We start from the raw sequence: 21,798 nt of genomic DNA, 5'->3' as shown, positions 1-21,798 counted from the left end.
AATTCTTTTCAGAATAAGAAAAAGTCAGGGTTGAATTGCTCGGTAGTTGACTATTTGTAAGTTCATCTATTTCAGGACACTTGTGATTATTCGTACATACATATCTTTCGTAGACTCTTGACAACTACCAGCCAATTTCATTTCAGTCCATTTTATCTCTTTCCACTTTAACAGGGATTATGCGACCGCAACCCTTTACTTTTGTCATTCACAAATACTAAAGTCTCACACATTTTTTTTAAAAGAGTTAGAGAAACAACACCCACTGCGCTTGCACATCGACCGTTGGTCTTCCAAACATAAAAGTCTCATTATTTGTAAATACCGTTTGCATTGCAACGGGCAAAGACAGAGAATCGGCCTCAACAATTTCCAAACTAAAAATAATTCTGTCCGACAACGATCACAGGGTTTCTAATACAGTAGTGTAAACAGTATCTCTGCTATAGTAGTGTAAACAGTCTCCCTACTACAGTAGAGTCAACAGTCTCACTACTAGTCTCTACGACTATTGTGTAAAAAGGCTCCCGACTACAGTAGTGTAAACCATCTCTCTACTACAGTAGTGTAAACCATCTCTCTACAACAGCAGTGTCAACAGACCCTCTACTAGAGCAGTAGCGTCCGCGTCAGCGCGCATCACACTCTCTTCACCTCTCCGTCATGCTATCTCCGCCAGCACCAGCGACAGCGACAAGTGACATCGCCAACGACCGCTGCCGTCGCTTGACGCTACGACCACGACGACCACTACTGCTGCTGCTGCTGGCGGTGGCGCGTTGACGGTTGCTAGGGTTGGGATGTTGAAGTCAGGGCGTGCTTTAGTCACCGGCGCTGCCAGAGCGGCGTAGGCTTTGATTCAGCGTGAAAGCCGCAAGCACAGAGGAATGAGTTAAAGTGAGGACCCAAGCACAGAGGTAGGAGTTTCAGTGGAGAATAACAGGCACAGAGGTATAAGTTATAAGGGAGAAAAACTCACAAACAGCAATGAGTTAGATTGGAGATAACAAGCACAGAGGTATAAGTTATTAGGGAGAAAAACTCACATACAGTAATGAGTTAGATTGGAGATAACAGGCACAGAGTTTAAGGGAAGAGCAACTCACAGAGTAATGAAAAGTACATGGGAGAATTACAGGCACGGAAGAATGAATTACAGAGGAGAACAACACACACACACACACACCATCATGAGCTAAATCATTGTGGGGGGGGGGGGGGCAAGCACAGAGGTATGAGTGACAGGGGATAACACACACACACACGATCATAAACTAAATCATTATGGGGAGAAAACAAGCACAGATCAAGGTATAGTTTACAGCAATGAGTTAAATGGGGGAAAAACAAGCTCAAAGGTAGGCTACTATTTACAGTGATATGAGTTCTACACGAGAGAACAACAAGCACACAGATATGAGTTAGGGGAAGACTCTTTTTTCGTGAAAACAGTTCTACACACTACATCAGTTATACCCAGTTCTACACACTACATCAGTTATACCCAGTTCTACACACTACATCAGTTATACCCAGTTCTACACACTACATTAGTTATACCCAGTTCTACACACTACATCAGTTATACCCAGTTCTACACACTACATCAGTTATACCTAGTTCTACACACTACATCAGTTATACCCAGTTCTACACACTACATCAGTTATACCCAGTAATACACACTACATCAGTTATACCCAGTTCTACACACTACATCAGTTATACCCAGTTCAACACACTACATCAGTTATACCCAGTTCTACACATTACATCAGTTATACCCAGTTCTACACACTACATCAGTTATACCCAGTTCTACACACTACATCAGTTATACCCAGTTCTACACACTACATCAGTTATACCCAGTTCTACACACTACATCAGTTATACCCAGTTCTACACACTACATCAGTTATACCCAGTTCTACACACTACATCAGTTATACCCAGTTCTACACACTACATCAGTTATACCCAGTTCTACACACTACATCAGTTATACCCAGTTCTACACACTACATCAGTTATACCCAGTTCTACACACTACATCAGTTATACCCAGTTCTACACACTACATCAGTTATACCCAGGCTGGAACTTTGAATAAGACAACGACCACACTTTATGAGATGAAAACCTATGTGTGTGTGAGTGTGTGTGTGTGTGTGTGTGTGTGTGTGTGTGTGTGTGCGTATGTGCAAGCTTGCGTGCGAGCGTGCGTTCCTGCGTGCGTGCGTGCGTGCGTGCGTTCCTGCGTGCGTGTGTGTGTGTGTGTGTGCTTGCGAGCGCGTGCGCGTGTGTGTTTGTGTGTTTGTGTGTGTGTGTGCGTGCTCGCGTGCGTGTGTGTGTGTGTGTGTGCGCGAGAGTTTCCAGCGCCCAGTGTTTGGTAGCAGTTGTAGCCTTGTCATGCTTAAATTTTGAAACCAAGGGAGGCAACCGCCGCTGATTATTAAAGACAAAAATAAATGAATTACCTCCCATATCCAGTCGATCGCGGCTCATAGACTGCAATTTAAGGAAATAAATCTCTCTTTATCAAAGCAAGGCAGAAGGAAATGCGAAACAGGTAGAGTTCGAACGATTTAAACCAGGAAAAAAAAAATTCAAAATGAATGAACCTATTTGAATATTGTGTTGGACGTTACATTATTTTGACAAGGTCAGGACTATGAATTTTTGCTTTAATTTATGTGCATTTTATGACAACATTTGCCCAAATAAAACATTTTTGAAGAAAATTTAACACTCACACACACACACACACACACACACACACACGCACACGGCACATACACACACACACACACGCACGCACACACACTCACACACACATACACACACACACACTTACACACACACACACACACACACACACATACATACACACACACGCACACACACACACACACATATATATATATATATACACACACACACACACGCGCGCGCGCGCACACACACACACACAAACACATACACAGAGACAATGCCTTCACAAACAAACACACACACACACACACACACACACACACACACAGACAAAGCTTACACAAACACACACACACACACACACACACACACACACACACACACACACACACACACACACCTAAACACACTCACTGAGAAAATTAAATGAATATTTATTGCATAAAGTAATTCACCATCGGCTGTGTCCACAGAACAGTATACATACGACAGTTGTTTACTATACTTCATAACACATCATGGGCCAAATACTGATAACATTCTGCAACTATACAGCACAGGTACAAATCTTAGTCCTAAGGGCCATCCCTTTTTGTTTATGCCACACGCTCATAATGTTGAGCAAGTTAGCAGAAAAAAGCTACATACTTAAAGCTACATTGTTCGAGCTAAAACGCAGTACATGTACCAAGTTCTGGACTCACTTAAAGTTATGGCGTAAATCGTTTTCTTTTTTAAGCCAGCAAACATGGATATTGCACAAACACACGTAGAAACAAAATACAGTTTTTCGAGTGAAGGAAGTTGGATAAAGTATCTGGAGCGTCTTGGCTGCAATAAGTCGGTTCCTTGGTAAGAATACTTATATTTCAAAATAGTATTCGACTTACATCGAAGAGCTGTGAACATATTTTGCTTTGCTTGCGAGCACACTAAACCATGGTCTAAAACTAACATCAAGCTCAATAACAGAATCTCTATTCAATGACCTGAATCACTTTGGAAAGGTTGACACTTCTTCGGTAAACCGAATTCAGGGAAGACAAACGTTTTCTGGCGCATACAAGTGTGACACAGGGATGTGGGGGAGGGTGGTTGGTGGTGGTGGTGATGTGGTCGGGATTTTGATTTTTAAAGTGCTGTTTGCCCACAGACGTCGAGTCATAATTGTTTGTATTTAAGGCAGAAATTGGCTGAGGTAAAAATGCAGACGCCCTCTACTGGTATTTGTTGAGATATATCTAGATGAGAAACAATAATCCAGCACATACACAATTTAAAAAAAAGATAATACATGCTGCTGAAAATGCTGGTTGGTGGGGGTGGGGGTGGGGAGGTTGTACACGGGCAGATAAAGAGGTTACAAGGGTGGATCTCGAGGAGGAAAGCAAGCAAATTCTTCATAAAGACTTATTTATTTCAGAATGGCTGGATAATGCGGGGAAGTCAAACGTTCCTGCATATTTCATTCTCCTACAATGTTCAGCAAGGGAGCTATAGAGATGGGTTTTTTTAATCATCCAGGACTATCTCAGACCAAACGTAAAGAAAAACAGACATAACAACATGCCGAATACACATCCCAATATATCTAAAGTGGTACAGTTTATGCAAATTTCACAAACACTGACACGCACCGAGTAGAAAGACGCCATGTTATGCACAATAGAGACACATACAGCCAAATCACTTTTATATATCAAAACTTTCTTACAGCACAACAGAGTCACTCAGTAGAGACAAAAGTGAGAATCTGCAGCAAAACGTGTGTGTGTGTGTGTGTGTGTGTGTGTGTGTGTGTGTGTGTGTGTGTGTGTGTGTGTGTGTGTGTGTGTGTGTGTGTGTGTGTGTACGTACGTCGTGCGTGCGTGCGTTCGTGCGTGCGTCTGTTTGTCTGTCTGACACGACTTACCTGTTGATCCTTTTTGCAAATGCTTCTTACTTTCTGTTTTCTTGTAGATGTGTTTTGTGCAAAACATTTACGTTGAAGCTCTTTACAACGTAAAGTGCTTAACCTGTTGCCTACTAAAATCACACAATTTTAGCATGTAACACACCAATCTACGTGATCTGGAGAAGAAAAACGTGCACATACAAAAAAAAGCAAGAACAAAAGCAACTATACAATTTCTCGCTGTTTGTATACATAATGACAGGAATGAGCAGGTGATCAGATTGTAAAGAGGGAAGCAGTTTTCACAGCCATTAATAAACACAATTTAGAAAGAAACTCGACAAAAAGGCAAAAGGTTCGGAACAGTAGATGTCTACATCCTGACCTCAGGTCAAAATGAGTTCGGCTCATTCTCTCCCTGACAGGATGCCTTGAGTTTCCTTGTCTGGCAAGCTAGAAACCGATTTTTGGACACATTTAGAGCTTTTTTGTAATGTTATGGATGTAAGCAGATTCACGATCGTCGATAATGATTTTTCATGGTGTTTTGTAGTTTTTAAATTACAGAGGAATTTTTATTTTAGACAGTTTCAAGCGAGCTGTTTTTCGCGGATGTATTTACTGTGCAAACAACTCTAAATATTATGGTAAAAGTGTCACGTGATAATCCACTGTTTGGTTTCGGCGGTCGCTGGAGCAGACGATTTTTTGACAGTGATGCAACCATACATTACGGTCTCCTTCCGGCAGCAGTCCCAAAATGTCGACTTGTTTTTAACTTAGAACGATGTCTTTATCATAACTGTGAAGAACAGAACGGAGACAACTGTCAAAGTCGGCCAATCTGCAATCATTTTCGTCTCGCGAACACTGCTAGCGAACAACATATGGGAGATAACTCTGTATTCTTCTTTTGATAGATTCGCGTAGGACTGAAGCGTCCGGTCAGAGGGACTTAAAGCAATAGCGTGGAGCGATGATGAATCAGAATGTAGATGTCTACTGTTGATGTTGTTTTAGTGAAAACAAAAAACAAACAAAAAACGCGCAAAAAACATAAACGTGATAGTTGATACAAATCGTATATTTAACCTTTCACGATTTATAAAAGAACCAACCTGAACAATTAGCTCTGTGTCTATTTCTATAAAAACCCAACCAAACTTCATCGAAACTACGTGTCTCATGGAAGATGCCATGCACAATTATCAGTCTAGAGACATAGTGCTTGCTGCCGCGCGAGCCGAGAAAATGTTTCCTCTTTATCTTGGCTGGGCCGGCCGCAAAACCCCTCCGCGCGGAGGTGTTTCCAGACACATCGTATGTTGGGTGTTATCTCTTTTTGGCAATATATGACATCTATAGAGCACTAATCAGGGGCGGATCAGTTCATTTTATGGGGGGGGTTTCCAAAAGTATATTGTGAAGATATGGGTGTGAAGGCGCGAAGCGCCGAGCCGACGGCGCAAAGCGCCTAGCTTGCTAGGGGGGTCCGGGGGCATGCCCCCCCGGAAAATTTTGTAAAAAAGGATGCAAAATGGTGCAATCTGGTGCATTTTGAGGATGATCATTACCAGTTTCAGGCAGCAGATTTTGTCACTGATTAATACCCCAAAAAAACACCATTTAAAAAAAAAAATTTTGGCTGGGGGGGGGTTTCCGGAAACCCCTGAAACCCCCCCCTCGTCCGCCCCTGCTAATATAATGTCGACAAACCAACGTTGACGTGCTTAACAACGAAATTAAGTCACTGCCAATGTGACATAAAAAACACACCTTAAAACAGACTGGTCTTTCCGTTGCTAGGATGTTTAATCTTAGTTTCAAGTCAAATGAACAAAAGTACACAGACTGCTCTGTGTAGGGTTGTTTCTTCTTTTACTGCAAGAAAATGTAAAACATTAACAACCGTCAAAGCTACACCTCAACTGAAAAGAACAACGACGTTTTGAAAAATGTGCAGGGAAGAGTAAGAACAAAGATGTTTCTGTTACCACGTTTTTTGTACACACACAAATATTTACACTGAATGTACATAACTGACTACAAAGCACGCAGCAGGCCATGTTCAGTCCATTGAAAGGCTAAAAGTATTTCTTTCGACAGCACAGAGTAAAAATAAATCTTAGTTAGTACTCTTCAATAAAACTCATGAGAATGTGCACTCAAGTTCGTAGCATTCTCTTTCATGGAAAAAATAAAAGCAGCAAAATCATTCACATTTTTCAATATTAAAATTTTAAAATGATCACACTTCTTACCAGATGTATATAGATAATATAAAAACGCCTGCCTTACAAGCAAATAAATAAAAACACTAGAGTATATCTCTGTTTTCAAATACAGGGTGACCCAAAAATAAGAGTACCCAAACAAAACGTCATAAATTGAACAAAAATAAAGCAATCTTCATAAAATTTATTTACACACACAAGTAGCCTCTGCATGATTTCAACAGTAAATGTTAGCGTTCTAGCTTGTCTTTCAGGAAAGTTATGCTCATTCTACAGAACATGCCCCAAATGGCCTCCCCCGGATTTAAATCCCCCAGATTTCTATCTTTGGGGGTTCCTAAAAGACAACGTCTACAGGAACAACCCACAGACAATCTCAGAACTCAAGCGAGCCATCACAACAACCATTCGCGGAATCTCGCAACAGGAGTGTGTGCGGGTGATTGATAACTTTGCGCGGCGAGTTCAAGTTTGCCTGAATCGGCGGAGGCCATTTGGAGCATGTTCTGTAGAATGAGCATAACTTTCCTGAAAGACAAGCTAGAACGCTACAATTTTCTGTGCACATCATGCAGAAGCTACTTGTGTGTGTAAATAAATTTTATGAAGATTGCTTTATTTTTGTTCAATTTATGACGTTTTGTTTGGGTACTCTTTTTTTTGGGTCACCCTGTACAAACATTTACAGAATAGAACACCAACAGAACTGCAGTTTATGTGTAATTTGTGTAGGTCAGCGTTGCCACACGTATCGTGATCTGCTAGATACTTCACAGTTGATCAGGTTATGTGTAGTATTATTGTATTTTCCTTTTGTTACTTTTACGCAGCTCGGTACAGCTAGGCTTGTAACCAAAACTTCAGTTGACACAATGCCTTTACTGTTTTGCTTTGATACAGCATCAATTATTAAATATGGATCACTTCTTTTGCTTCATCACAACAAAACATACACACACAAAGTCACTTCTCCACAATTGTTAACGACTGAAGTAAAACGTTGATACAAATATTCAATTAATCAAAACTAAAAAGGAAAGGAGAGAACAATCTGAATCTACAGTTTGTTTGTTTGTTTATTTGTTGCTTAACGTCCAGCCGACTACGCAGAGCCATATCAGGACGAGGAAGGGGGGGATGAAGGGGGCCACTTGTCAAGCGATTCCTGTTTACAAATGCACTAACCCATTACTTGTGTCCCAGCAGGCTTTAGTAAAACTAAATTAATACCTACTGGAAGATTACCAGTTTCCAGTATGTTAAAATAGGCTTAACCTATCTACTGCTGGACTTACATCAGAACACTAACAGATTAAACTATACATGAATCGCGAGACAAGCGGCAAGAGAAGAGATTTTTGGAAAAAATACAGGTGAATGAGCAAGAAGGCAGAAAAAAGAAAAGAATTCATGAAGAAAAAGAGAGCATGACAGGAAAGAGGAACCAAAAATCTACCTAACAGCAAACTAGAAAGCTCCTGCGGTTCCAAAAACAGGAGGGGCTTTTAATTTGAATCTACAGTTAAAGTAGCATGAAGAAACAAATGCCAAAAGCGATATAACGGTTAAGAAAAATGCATCTACAGCATTTTGATATAAAAAAAAAGACGGCAAAACAAACAAAAATCCCTTTTCAAGAAACGCCATCGCGCCAGTTGTGTGGCAGCACCAATTCAGGAAATAAACGTTAAAGAAAGAACAGTTATTTCCCTTTATTAAAGTAACGTCAGAGCATGCTCGGTAATGAACACAAAACGACACAAAATTGAAGCAAAGAGCTAATAAAAAGACAGACAGACAGACAGACAGACAGACAGACAGACAGACAGACAGACACTTCCAGGTCTTCAGCTTTCATAAACAATCATGTAAATGTGAAGTTAATTCTTTTTTTTGTATAAACTGAAAACATTTCTTTGTTAAGAATAAGGGCCCATTTTCAACATCACACTGATGTGTGTGTATTTATATTGATTTTACCTAAACATATTTCTTTTCAATGTAGTGTGAAACTACACACAAGCATAGAACGGTAGTAATTAACCGACGGGCAAGAATCATAACATACAACCATGGATGAGTTAAATGCAGAGGTGAGCATTATCTTATCAAGGCAACTGTACGTATTTTTATGTTTATCTAGTCTCATCATACACGGAAGACTGAACTCTTTGCAAGATACTATTGCTTAGGCCAAAAAAAATAAATTGTCTGTTTAGGGTAACATGACCAAAAAAAGTAGGGTCGGTAGGTAGGTAGGTTTTTTTGTTTTTTTTGTGTGTGTGTAAATGTTGGCTGAACATTCACTTCTTATATTTGATGAATACATGTTTCAAAACTAACGTATAAATAAAACAGAGAGAAAGGGAGAGAAAGAAACGCCAAATGTCTCTTTTTAGCATTTTTACCTCTTTTTTTTTCTTTTTTTTTTTTGAAATCAAAAAAAAGTTTTTGGGTCGGCGCCAAATCGATAGGGTCGGTCGGGTTACCCTAAACAGACAATTTTTTTTTTTTGGCCTTAGAATTATACGATCCTATCCATTCTTCAACAAACCAAAAGCAGAGTATAATTTAAAGGTTCTTATTCGTGAACTTTTAAATCTCACACACTTACAAAAAAGTACTGACATTTTCTAATAGTTCTCAAAATAGAATTTGTGAAAATCTATGTCTACCTAGTTTCTTTATACAAATAGGACTGAACACTTTTTCAACAGGTCATTGTATAACAGTATGCATTTCCATCCATTCTTGAACAAACCAAAAACAGAGTATGTTTTACAGGTTCTTGACAAGGAACTTCAAACCCTCAATAAAAGAACAAATACTAAAACAAAGCAAATACGTGTAATCTTCAGTGGTGCAGGTCACACAAGGTACCATCAAGAAAACTGTTGAAGGTTTGTTCCACCCCCTCAAAGGCAAAGAAAGATCCAGGACAGCAACTTTGTTCAACTCCCAAGTGGAATGAAACAAGTCTGTCACTCACGTCCTACGGTGAAAACGTTGGGGTGATGTCATTTTCCCAACGTTGGTTGCTGCTTTGACGAAACATCAAACTTCAACCACTGAGTTAATGCCTTGGAGGGGTGATGAATAAAAATGTCAAGCAAAACACATCAGCTCTGTTCATCGTTCTGCTGCTGGCCGTCCTCTTCCTCGTCCGGATTGAACTCGTTGGAGAAAGTGATGGGCACCTTGTCCCGTTTGAAGAGCAGCTCCCGCTTCCATGGCGGCATGCTCGCCAGCTCCTCAGGGTCTATGCTGAGCGCCGCAGGAACGTAGTCGCCTTTGGGTTTGGGCATCGGCTCCGGTTTATCTGCTGGGGGTGCCGCCTTTGATTTAGACGCCTTCTGAGGGCTGGACTTGGCCAGCTCAGCGGCTTCTTGATCCTGGTAACAATAGGGAGCAGAAATGAGACCTGGGATGCACGAAACAGTGTGAAATTGACCTATATGGCTCCCAGATCATACTGACATTCTGGACGTGCGTTGTAAAATGACTCTGAAATGGTACCCCAAGGCTGGGGTGCACGAAGCGAAAGTGGGTGCCACCCAAATACGGGTGAGAACAAATCGCAGGGTTCGATTTATTGAAATCACAACAAATTTCAGTTTCAACCAATTTAACTTCGCGGCTGGCTTTTCGTGCACCGCGGGCGTGGAGCTCATCATAGAAAATGTCTGCTTTCAACCAAACGTCTGACGCTTGTCATGTGTGGTACATAGAATATCAATACGAGAACATGAGGTTTTATTTGCGACTCGGGTAGAACCTCTTCACAAAGAGAAGAGGTTAAGCCTGAGGGATCAGCTTGATTAACGTTTCTAAGCAAAATCAAATTTACAAGTATGAAACAGCGGATACAGCCATGAACTCCAAAGCAGGCAGGAAACAGGGAATAGGTAGTCATTTCTATTAACAACCAATAGCGAGTACACATCAATTGATCTTCTTCTTCTTCTTCTTCTTCTTCTTCTTCTTCTTCTTCTTCTTCTTCTTCTTCTTCTTCTTCTGCGTTCGTGGGCTGAAACTCCCACGTGCACTCGTGGTTTTGCACGAGTGGAATTTTACGTGTATGGCCGTTTTTACCCCGCCATTTTGGCAGCCATACGCCGCTTTCGGAGGAAGCATGCTGGGTATTTTCGTGTTTCTATAACCCACCGAACTCTGACATGGATTACAGGATCTTTTTCGTGCGCACTTGGTCTTGTGCTTGCGTGTACACACGGGGGGTATTTGGACACCGAGGAGAGTCTGCACACAAAGTTGACTCTGAGAAATAAATCTCTCGAAATCACGCTTACAGCGGCCAACTGGATACAAATCCAGCGCGCTACCGACTGAGCTACATCCCCGCCCCGCATCAATTGATCTATATGTATGTATTGGTCATGGAAGACCTAAAATATATTGGCTTATTCCCTCTACAGCCCTATTTTATGAATATTAGAATAGGCAGTACGCATCAACGGATAAGTGATTGTCATGAGAGATTTTAAATGCTCTCTACAGCCTCCCTCAAGCCCGTCTGTCCTTTCCTCGTTTTCTAGGAAGATGTTTTGGTCTGGGTTTTTTAGTCTGCCCTTTTCAAATCAACCCCATTAAACTGAGCTACCTGGCCCATACCCGACTCTTCTCCTCCTCGATATCACCCCCTCCACTTCTTCCTCCTCCTTCTTGAAGAGATAGCATTAAGTCATACCTCCTGATCCTTTTTCATCATAAGGGCCCTCTTCCATTCCGGGACGTTGCGCCATTTGGCCTCGTTCTCCTTATCCTTCTTCTTTTGTTTCTGTCAAACAATGCCACGAGATGCTAAACAATAGTCAAACAATGTCACGAGATGCTAAACAATAGTCAAACAATGCCACGAGATGCTAAACAATAGTCAAACAATGCCACGAGATGCTAAACAATAGACAAACAAATCGTGTACTAGTATTGCATGGCTGTAAAAAGAAGTGAGAGGGATGAAAAGAACATTTTGCACGATACTATACCCCTAGCAAAAGAAAGTACAGAAAAGGGTCGAAAGGGTGTTCAAAAGGTGTTGAATACATTATTTAAAATAACACCTTTTCGATACCAGGGATCATTGGGGAAGGATTTTCAAAAGTATAATCCGTAACAATCTGATACATCCAGCAGTATAATCACACTACACAAGATTCAATCTTGGAGACTACCAGAACGTTGTCCGGTTTACTCTTCAGTGCATTTCAGTACTAATGCCAAACACATCACATTTTAAAAACAAATAAGTCCCACACCAAAATAAACAGGAAAGGTCTGGCAAATCACAAATCACAAATATAAACACACACGAAAGAAAACAGGTCAGCACAATCAAATGCATCCATTTTCAATTTCCCGCTGGTATTGACAAGCAATGCCTTTATTTTATTTTTTTCCACTTCTTAAAATTAGAGCCTCTATTTTTCTCTTTCTTGCTCATACTTACAATAAATGCTTCTATTTTTTCTTTGTTCTTCTGTTCGATCATGGAACGCTTCCAGTTGGGAACGGCGGCTGTGAGCTCCACCAGCCCCGGGCACTCGCTCAGATCTGCAACATTTCACCACACCAACACATCAAACACATTTCACAACACCACCTGATCAAAATAATGTCACCGCAACACCTCTTCAAACATGTCACCAAAACAGCTCATCAAAAAAAATTCACCAAAACAGCTCATCAAAAACATTTCACACAACCTCATCAAAAAACATTTCACACATCACCTTATCAGATTTCACACGTACCACCTCATAATTTTTTTCAAAAACACCACCTCATCAAAAACATATCACAACACAACCTAGAACGAAGAATGTAATCCCCTGTAGGACGGGGAAAACGCAACAAGCACCAGCAATGTCTGACATTAGCCTAGGGTCGTTAAATGCAGGAGTCTAGGATCAACCGCTTTGAGGGTACAGTTCATCCTTTAAAGGTCCTTGTCTACATTTTTATACTGAAATCGCCATTTGACCATTAAAATGCAGAGTCTATTATCTACAAATATCAACAATACACCCCATTTCGATCAGGAAAGACGAAGCCAGTGTAGCCGTTTGAAAATTCATTGTAGTATTCCAGCGTAGTACTCATAGTAGGATATCCTTATTTGGAAAATGCCAAGCGCAAAACTCCTCTCAAATCCCGTGCATTTCGTGCGTTTAAAAAAAAACCGTGGACAGCGCTCCAGTGGCAAACTGTTGCTGCACTTGTTTGGGCGTGGCAATAAGCATAGTGACATGAATTTGATTGGTCAGTATTTTTAGGCAAAGCACATGTTCTCAGCAAACAGAAAACAAAATATTGGAAGCGTGAGTCACGCTACCCAAAAATAAAATCTTTTTTTACATATATTTTTTTTTTGCATAACTTTTTTCCCCATGGTTCATTCATCATCTGACATAACTTTTTAGCGAAATCTAACCATAAGATTATTGAAAAAAAGCAAAAATGTAGACGACCACCTTTAAGTTGTCAACCTCTCCTCTTTTACACCGGCCCTGGAGCCCCCCCCCCTCCCCCCCCCAGACCCCCCCCCCCCCCCCCACCTCAACGTTTTCTAATTTTAGAGATCAGAGCAAAAGAGTTTCTCATTGGTATGCTCGTTATATCCGTTCAACCCTCGTTATAACAGGGAGAGGAGACGGAGGGATGGGTGGGTGATTACAACCACCTTACAAATAGCATGACTGAGGAAGAAAAATATCGAAAGTATTCCAGCAGCACTTAGCCAAGCAGGTCATGCAACTTCAAATAAGCAAGCCCAGCAAATCTCACACTTTCAACTCCCATCTTCTTTCGTTTGCTTATTACATTTTAATATCTGCTTGTGCTTCCTTCCGATCTGAGGGCCGTAAAACCGATAACTTGTAGCGAGCGTGCCCCCAAGCGGGTTTATCTGACAAAAGTAAACATAAAGCCCGCTTACTCAAAGAAAGTGCGAAACATGTAGGATATAGGAGGCAAGATCCAGATGTATCTGATAGTGATAGACACACGCGCCTCTGTCTATTTTCAGGCCTGCTTATCGCACGCATATACTTTTCCTGTATCGCAGGAATGGTAGAGTAATACCGAAACAAAATGTGTCTAGTTAGCATGTTGCTTTCCATGTACTCTTGGCGTACAAACTGCCAGGGCTGGTTGTGCTGGTTGTTGTTTTTTGCTGTTATTTTTGTTGCTGTTGTAGTAGTAGTGGCAGTAGTAGTAGTATTTGTTGTTGTTATTCTTGTTCTTGTTCTTGTTGGTTGTGTTTTTGGTGTTGTAGTTCTTGTTGTATTCTCACAGAAAACTAGATTGTTTACTTCATTTTTGTCCCTTTCGTCCGTCAATCAGACTCTGTGTGTGTGTGTGTGTGTGTGTGTGTGTGTGTGTGTGTGTGTGTGTGTGTGTGTGTGTGTGTGTGAGTGGTGTGGTGTGTGTGTGTGTGTGTGTGTGTGTGTGTGTGTGTGTGTGTGTGTGTGTGTGTGTGTGTTTAACGTGAACGGGAGGGAATCTACACTGTTCTGCGTTTGTAAGGAAAACACTGTTCGTGCCCTCTTATCTTCGTTGTCAACAGACGATGAGCAGGTCTCTGAAAACAATTCTGTTGCTTTAGAACAGACACCTTTCGGGACGATCTGACATTTGATTTATACAACATAGCTTCTTTAAAGACAAAAGATATGGTATGGTGGGGGGGAGGGGGGGGGGTAGGGTGTGATACCTACTCAGAGGGGGTGTTTTGGGAGCATTACTGTTCAATAAACAAAACACTATACGAACTGTTCCCATTCTTACACACGCAAAGTTCCCATCCCTCTACACGCCTCATAAACTAAGATTGCCAATCATTTAGCAGAGCATCAGTGTGTATGTGTTACATCTTCACATTCCTTGTCTGTTTTAAACAGTTTTTCATCAGTAGCATCTTTTGGGGCAGATTTGTTGATTTGCTTGTAAGGGGGGGGGTGGTTGCACGTTAGGGTGGGTGGGTGCGGAAGGGGGGTGTTAGGAGGGAGGCCCAGGGCATAGAAGAAGAGATTATCTTCCAAAAGCACCGCTGTGAGCGCGTGTAAGGTTGCCAAGGCCTGAGATAAGACGGGCGGGGAGTCAAGGTCTGCAGGCATCCCTTGATAAAAGCGGCGGACTTGCCATGGCCCATGTCTTAGGGAATCATTATGGAAGTGGGCTTTAACCTTGCTGTTTGATCTATGCCTGCCTTCAACGTGTATCTGCTACTACAAGCACGTGACGCGGGGTGGGTTGAGCTTGGTGTGGGGTAGGCCTTCACGCATAATACGACTACAATACCATAGAGTTTTATAAGTTGACAAGAGTAGAGATCCTCACCTCCCTCACTCACCCCACCCCAAGCCCACCTCCTCCCTCATCTCAACCAAGGGCCATAATATGCATGTGTCCTCCACATCTGACAAGGAAGAATGCAATCTACAAGAGATGCCAACGCAACCAACTTGACCTATAGCAAACAATAGATTGTGGTTTTTATGGTTGCGCGCTGGACACAGCCGCCTCAACGCCTATCATGCTCAAGAAGCTGAAGCAGACACCGAGACTCACGTGTTCTTGTGATCTCAAAGATCAGACAGCAGAACATGTGCTGTAGACATGCCGTCTGCTTGAGAAACTAAGTGTATTTCTCGCCATCTCTACTGCGGACCATGTACCAAACCCTACGGCTGTAAATATGCCCTAGGGAAAACGACATCAATTTTATCCCCAGAACCTCAAGAGTCAGGGCTAACGGTGTAGATACGCCAAACAACTTAGGAAACAAGGTTCAGCTCACTATATCTAAAACACTGGTAGTCCAGAAGTCATTTCTGCCAACGTGGCCAGGGCCAGGACAAGAATTAACTTTACTGCAGAAACTGATAGAGAGTGTCCTTTTCTGGCGACCATTTTCACGACTATCACGCACGGGCTGTTGGTTTTTACCGTCCCTAAAATCTATTAGGCTTTGCGGGACAGGTTCAATTTCGTTCCCTTTCTTAATTCATATGGTGGTCTCCGTGTACGAAACTATTTATATTTAGGTCTATCATAGTAAAATTATTACGCATAACATTAATAGACAACATGCTCTTTGTGCCTAAAGGAAAACTTTATGTTTACTGTCTAACAGAAATGTTCATACTGAGGGAAACTGACGGTTGCATTTAATTATGGCACATACGATATCCTGAAATCGTTGTTTTCTTAGCAAATTTACGCTGGGCAATAAACAAACTTTTCTTACTTTTGGCACAAAAATGTAAATGAATGTACAGCTTAAATGTCGAATACAAAAATGTGGCGTGGTGTTTTCTCTAGTTCTAAAGAGATGGAAGGCTGAACAATCGTCATTATTGATCAGAAAGCAAGTCAACATTGTTCTTTGCTGTGAGAAATGTTGGTCGAACTAGGTGGGTTCATCAATAGTCTGAGAGACAATATTTCAAAAGTACGATTTCACACAATAGTAATCTCGTGATTGATAACAACTTAATCATCATCAGTGAGTAAGAAAGAAACAGCTGACCGAGTTCGAATTAGTATTGCATACACATAGGAATACCCTTAAGAAGAACGATACACTTGCGAAGCAAACTTCATTGTAATAGAAACATTAAGAGTAATTATACTTATGCATTAGAAATACAGTATCACAAACGCTGACCAGAATGACTAATTGCAAAGAAAACCTGCCGCAGAACACGGCCAACTTATATCTAGCTTAACACAATGTTTCGTGAAATCAAAAATAGTCCACAGCAGTAGAATGTTTTGCATCAACTCTAATCCTGCCAGCAGGCACCTGGCTTTCTGGAACTGCCAAAGATACCTGGGAGGGCACTGGCCTGATTTAAGATCCCCAGGCCTCGTCGCCTATAATCCTCTTGGCAGAGAAGACGTAGCTAGGCTATGTCAGTGTGTAAATAGAACGTGTTTGTATTCCCAGACTGCCTAGACCTTTCAGGATGTTTTGCTGCACTTCCAAAATGACATATGTGACCCTCCACCACGAAATGAGTCGCATGTCACCTCGCGCTGTTCTGCGCTAGGCTTAATATAAGTCCGGGGAGTGTCTGGTAACAGTGTGAGGGTCACCTTAGTCACGGGCTTATAACTCAAACAGTTTTCGCTCTTTTCTGAAACAGATTTCACCACTGGATAGAGCATAAAACACTCTTTAGGAAAATGTAAAAATATGAAAATCATGCAAAAGTGACATGTGACTCATTCCGTGGTGGAGGGTCACATATGAACAGTGACAACGCAACAGCAGAGTCACATTTTGAAGGGTACACCAAAGATCTTTGGTACTGACACCCATGCTCACATCTCCACAATGATTGTTCATACTTGGGGGGGAGGGGGGGTGGAGAAGCCGACAAGTGTGCCTGGAATGAAAACGGTCAATTTAAACAGCAGCCTACTGGAAAAATCACTGAAAGATGTAAACGTACCGTCGTTATCCCTTAAGAAGAAACTAACCGAAGAACAGTGTCTTTTTCTGTCAAAGTACCTCAGGTCGAAACTGAGTCAAAAACACCGCACTAGGGCGCACTTCTTTTTTTCTTTTTTCTTATTTGGCAATTCTTGTCTCGACATGGACACAGCATCTGAGTCTACACATTAAGATGACATGTGTCTGCCCCGGCCTGGACTCAAACCAGCGACCCAAGGATCGCTCTATCAACTGAGCTACCTGGTACCTACGTAATGCGCATGCCTCTTGCTAACACTATCTTACATCAAGTTGTCACTCTGATTCATCCTGCCCCGTCACAAACACTCCGAGTAGCTACACTGCGATACATACATTTTTTAAGAATAAATAACAGCTAGCTTCTTGGGTGTGCTTTGACCCTTTGCTAGCTTTTCACAGACAGTATACACCAACACTAACAGTTGTTAGTAATGGCTGTATTATGTTTGGAAACAATGAGGACGGGATCGCTGCGGAGTAACTCCGCCATGAGTGCCAACATCTTTGCTAAAAAGACTTTCAAAATATCTTCAAATTGTCCTGCTCATACAAAAAGAGCATGTATAATAAGAATGAACGAATTTTCATCTACAAAAGGCAACAGATCTAAACAAAACAAAACAGATTTTAAACAAGAAGAGCAAACGCTCGATCGAGTCACTTTCGCAGTTCTGAATATTATATGAGGCATCAGATGGACAGGAAGAAATTGCTATTCACAACACAATGAGTCACGTTCACATAAAATTTGAGCCCGGTCACTTTTATAGTTTCCGAGAAAAGCCCAACGTTAAGTTGTGTGTTGCCGAACAGAAAAGGCTAGTTATCTCCCTTGTTTTTCTGATAACGTTCGTAAAAGGCTACAGATGTAAATACTTTGATGTAAAGAATAATCCTACAAAGTTTCAATCACATCCGATGAACTTTGTCAAAGATATAAAATGTCTAATTTTTCCTTTGACGCTGACCTGTGACCTTGAAAAAGGTCAAAGGTCAACGAAACCATCGTTAAAGTGTAGAGGTCATTGGAGGTCACGACTAAACAAAATATGAGCCCGATCGCATTGATAGTTTCCGAGAAAAGTCCAACGTTAAGGTGGTGTCTACGGACGGCCGGCCGGCCGGCCGGACGGCCAGCCGGCCGGCCGGACGGCCAGCCGGCCGGACAGACTAACACTGACCGATTACATAGAGTCACTTTTTCTCAAGTGACTCAAAAAATCATCTTATTGCCAATCAGAAAATCCACCCAGCATCCGGCACTTCACAAACTAACCTTCATACAACAAAACCAAACAAGTTTACGCTAAAAAGGGATAAGAGTGTATCCCTTAATTATAAAAGGTAACCAACTTGACCCCAATAACATCTATTCCAACATATCTTCGCCTTTCATTTATATAGTATACGACCCTTACGAAACTGATATCAAAGCGCAACCCCCTGAAGTATAAAGACTCACAACCAACCCCACCAAGACGCCTAGCGAGGCAATTTTCTCAACTTTACCAAGTCTAAAAGACAGACAGCACCCAGATCATTCATCCAAAGGTTTGGGTATTTTTAGTTTTTTTCTCCCCGTCGCCCAAAATAGCCTGAAGTAATCCCAAAAGCATCCCACTCCCTTGCCAAGAAAAGAAGCGCCGTGACTGACGTCACATCCCCAATGATGCAAGTAAAAGGAATGTGCCTCTTGTGGAGGAGCAAGCCGTTCTCACAATGATGGTAGTGTCAGTGTGTGCGTCAGTTGCATGGGTTGTAGTTTCTGAGGTACCTTCCTGCGGGTTGTTTTGCTGTGACGGTAAGGGCTTCGTGATTTGAATGGGAGCCAGGTACGTTGCAGAAAACCAGTGAAAACAACTTAGTAATTATTCTGAGGTTGCAAAAGGGTCAGGTTGGAGCACACTTAACAAATATTTAGCACCGGCATGTAAACTTTAGTGAGTATAACAGGTACACACAAATTTTTGTTTGTTTGTTTGCTTAACGCCCAGTCGACCACGAAGGGCCATATCAGGGCGGTGCTGCTTTGACATATAACGTGCGCCACACACAAGACAGAAGTCGCAGCACAGGCTTCATGTCTCACCCAGTCACATTATTCTGACACCGGACCAACCCGTCCTAGCACTAACCCCATAATGCCAGACGCCAGGCGGAGCAGCCACTAGATTGCCAATTTTAAAGTCTTAGGTTCGAACCCACGACCTCCCGATCACGGGGCGGACGCCTTACCACTAGGCCAACCGGGTACACACGAAATGCCATCATATAGTAACATACTAAATTAAGAGAAGGAAAGGTTAGGCTGGTCATGCTACGATCTATATCTGCCAACCGACAGTACCAGGCAATCATTTCACAGAGTAGTACACAACATGTTCATTCTCTCTGAGTGCTCATCAGCAAAGAATGGACCAGTTTACGTACAGACAGAAGTGTACTCTGCCAGTTAAAACCTATGTAACGCAAAGTTATTCCACACCTGATGAACGCCGGAGTTTAGTAATAGATTAAGGAGCAGTCGGCGTTAAACGGCACAGGTGCAACGTAAACACGTTTTTAGAAAAATTGTATAGCTATTCTTGAAATAGAGAGAGAGAGAGAGAGAGAGAGAGAGAGAGAGAGAGAGAGAGAGAGAGAGAGAGACTGGGAATGAGAGAGAGAATAAGGGAGAGACAGACATACAGAGACAGAGAGAGGCAGAGAGAAAGAGAGAAGAATGTAAACGGAAAAGAACATTAAACTTACCAAATAAAATATGCATACACACAAGAAAGCTAACAAAAAGAGACGTCTAGTCAGACGAACGGACAAACCAGACAGTTATGACCGTTTCCGGGACTCCTATACTTACCAATGTCATCTGGAATTTCTATCTCCATCCTGGATAGCAGATCTTCTAACTGGTTCTCTGCAAACACAGAAATACAATATACGTCGTGAAAAAACAATATCAGTTCATGTTATATATAATACACATACACTGACATTAACCCCCCAGAATATCTAAACCATTCTGCACTATGGCAATTTGCGTAGTACAGAACCACACATACATACAAACACGCCGTTACGCACGCCCTCAAAGACGCACACACGCGCGAGCGAATAACACACACACACACACACACACACACACACACACACACACACACACACACCCACACACACACACACACACACACACACATACACACACACACACCATCACCATTCCCATATTCACGCACCCACCCAACCGCACCCCCACCCCACACATCCATCCCCCCTACCCCGCCCCACCCCACCCACCCCCTATCCCACCCGTCCTTCCCAAGCATGAGTTTGTTTTCGGAATGATTGGTCCGGCAATGTCTCTAAAAATAATCCTTTATTTCTTCTCACGAATCTTTCACTGGATTCTATGCGCATGATACAGTCATCTCTGACGCAGTACCTCCACCTATTTTCGTCATCTCGACAGACACCCACGATCACTTACGAAAGAGAAAAGAATGCAGACAGTGGGAACTGTAGAATGTAATACAGTGACACAAACACGCCAACATTCACAGTGTGCACGTGTATGGCGAGCGGTAGTGCGCCCATAACACACTGATGCAGAACAAAAACCACAACAAACACAAGAATGGTAGGCATTGGAACGTTTGATTTATGACCACAAAAACCCGTTTCAGTCACTGTGTTGTCATAAAGTAAACGTTCCAATAACGTACCAATCTACCATTGTCAATTTCAGAATGTTAGCTGTCTATCTGGTTTGGGATTAGGGGAAGGGCTCCTAATGTGGACCACCTCCGGTTCTGACAAACTAACGGCGCTAGAGCGCTCAAAACAGTTTTATTCGCTGTATTCACCCTCTCTGGATAACTTGCACATGTCAAAACAGTTGCAGAAACACAAACCTCAAAACCGTCAGGCTTTTTCTCTTTTTTTCACTTTTGGCAGCGTTCACTCTAAATTTGCCGCCTAAAACGGACTCGTTTCTGTCCACAGCCAAAGCTTTTATCACACAAACATTGCTATATATGACAGCTAAGTCCGTATTTGTTACATTTTGGCAGTGTTGACCCCGAGTTTCTACTGCAAACAAACAATAATAGCAACATTTCAAAGTATGTGCGAGTCCCCTAATATGGACCACCTTCAACAAATCGAAGAAAATAAAAGCTAAAGGCTATTTTCATTAATTCATTTAGAAGCTTGCTGGAAATAACCTATAACTAGCCCTCGAGATTTAAAAAGAATATAACAAAAAATCTTCTTTTTGTGGAAGTTGATAATTTCACTTATTTTCACTCTGTTTTTGATCAGCTTCTTTAGTTTCCTGGCGTGCTTCAAATAATGCTCTGATCAACCCAAAACAGATCAATCTAAAGCATATTTTAATTAGTCTGACTTGTACACTAAGTTGTATAATGTTATTTTGAAGTATAGTGTGCTTTTTACAGTGA

At 41.8% G+C, this 21,798-nt stretch overlaps 1 protein-coding gene across 1 annotated transcript; it reads right to left on the bottom strand.

Moving 5' to 3' along the window:
• Window positions 1-7,899: 7,899 nt before the first annotated feature.
• LOC138950242 (espin-like) lies at window positions 7,900-20,255 on the bottom strand (the record flags this gene model as incomplete). The annotated part of the gene is given in 4 exon segments (XM_070321973.1): window positions 7,900-10,235; window positions 11,549-11,638; window positions 12,308-12,411; window positions 20,199-20,255. Coding segments are annotated over 4 exon segments (495 nt in total). The 3' UTR covers window positions 7,900-9,962.
• Between the last annotated feature and the right edge of the window lie 1,543 nt (window positions 20,256-21,798).

The sequence above is a fragment of the Littorina saxatilis genome, linkage group LG16, assembly GCF_037325665.1.
Source record: "Littorina saxatilis isolate snail1 linkage group LG16, US_GU_Lsax_2.0, whole genome shotgun sequence".
Taxonomy (NCBI): Eukaryota; Metazoa; Mollusca; class Gastropoda; order Littorinimorpha; family Littorinidae; genus Littorina; species Littorina saxatilis.
Note: the sequence above shows the minus strand (reverse complement) of the source record. Positions and strands in the feature narration are given on the sequence as shown.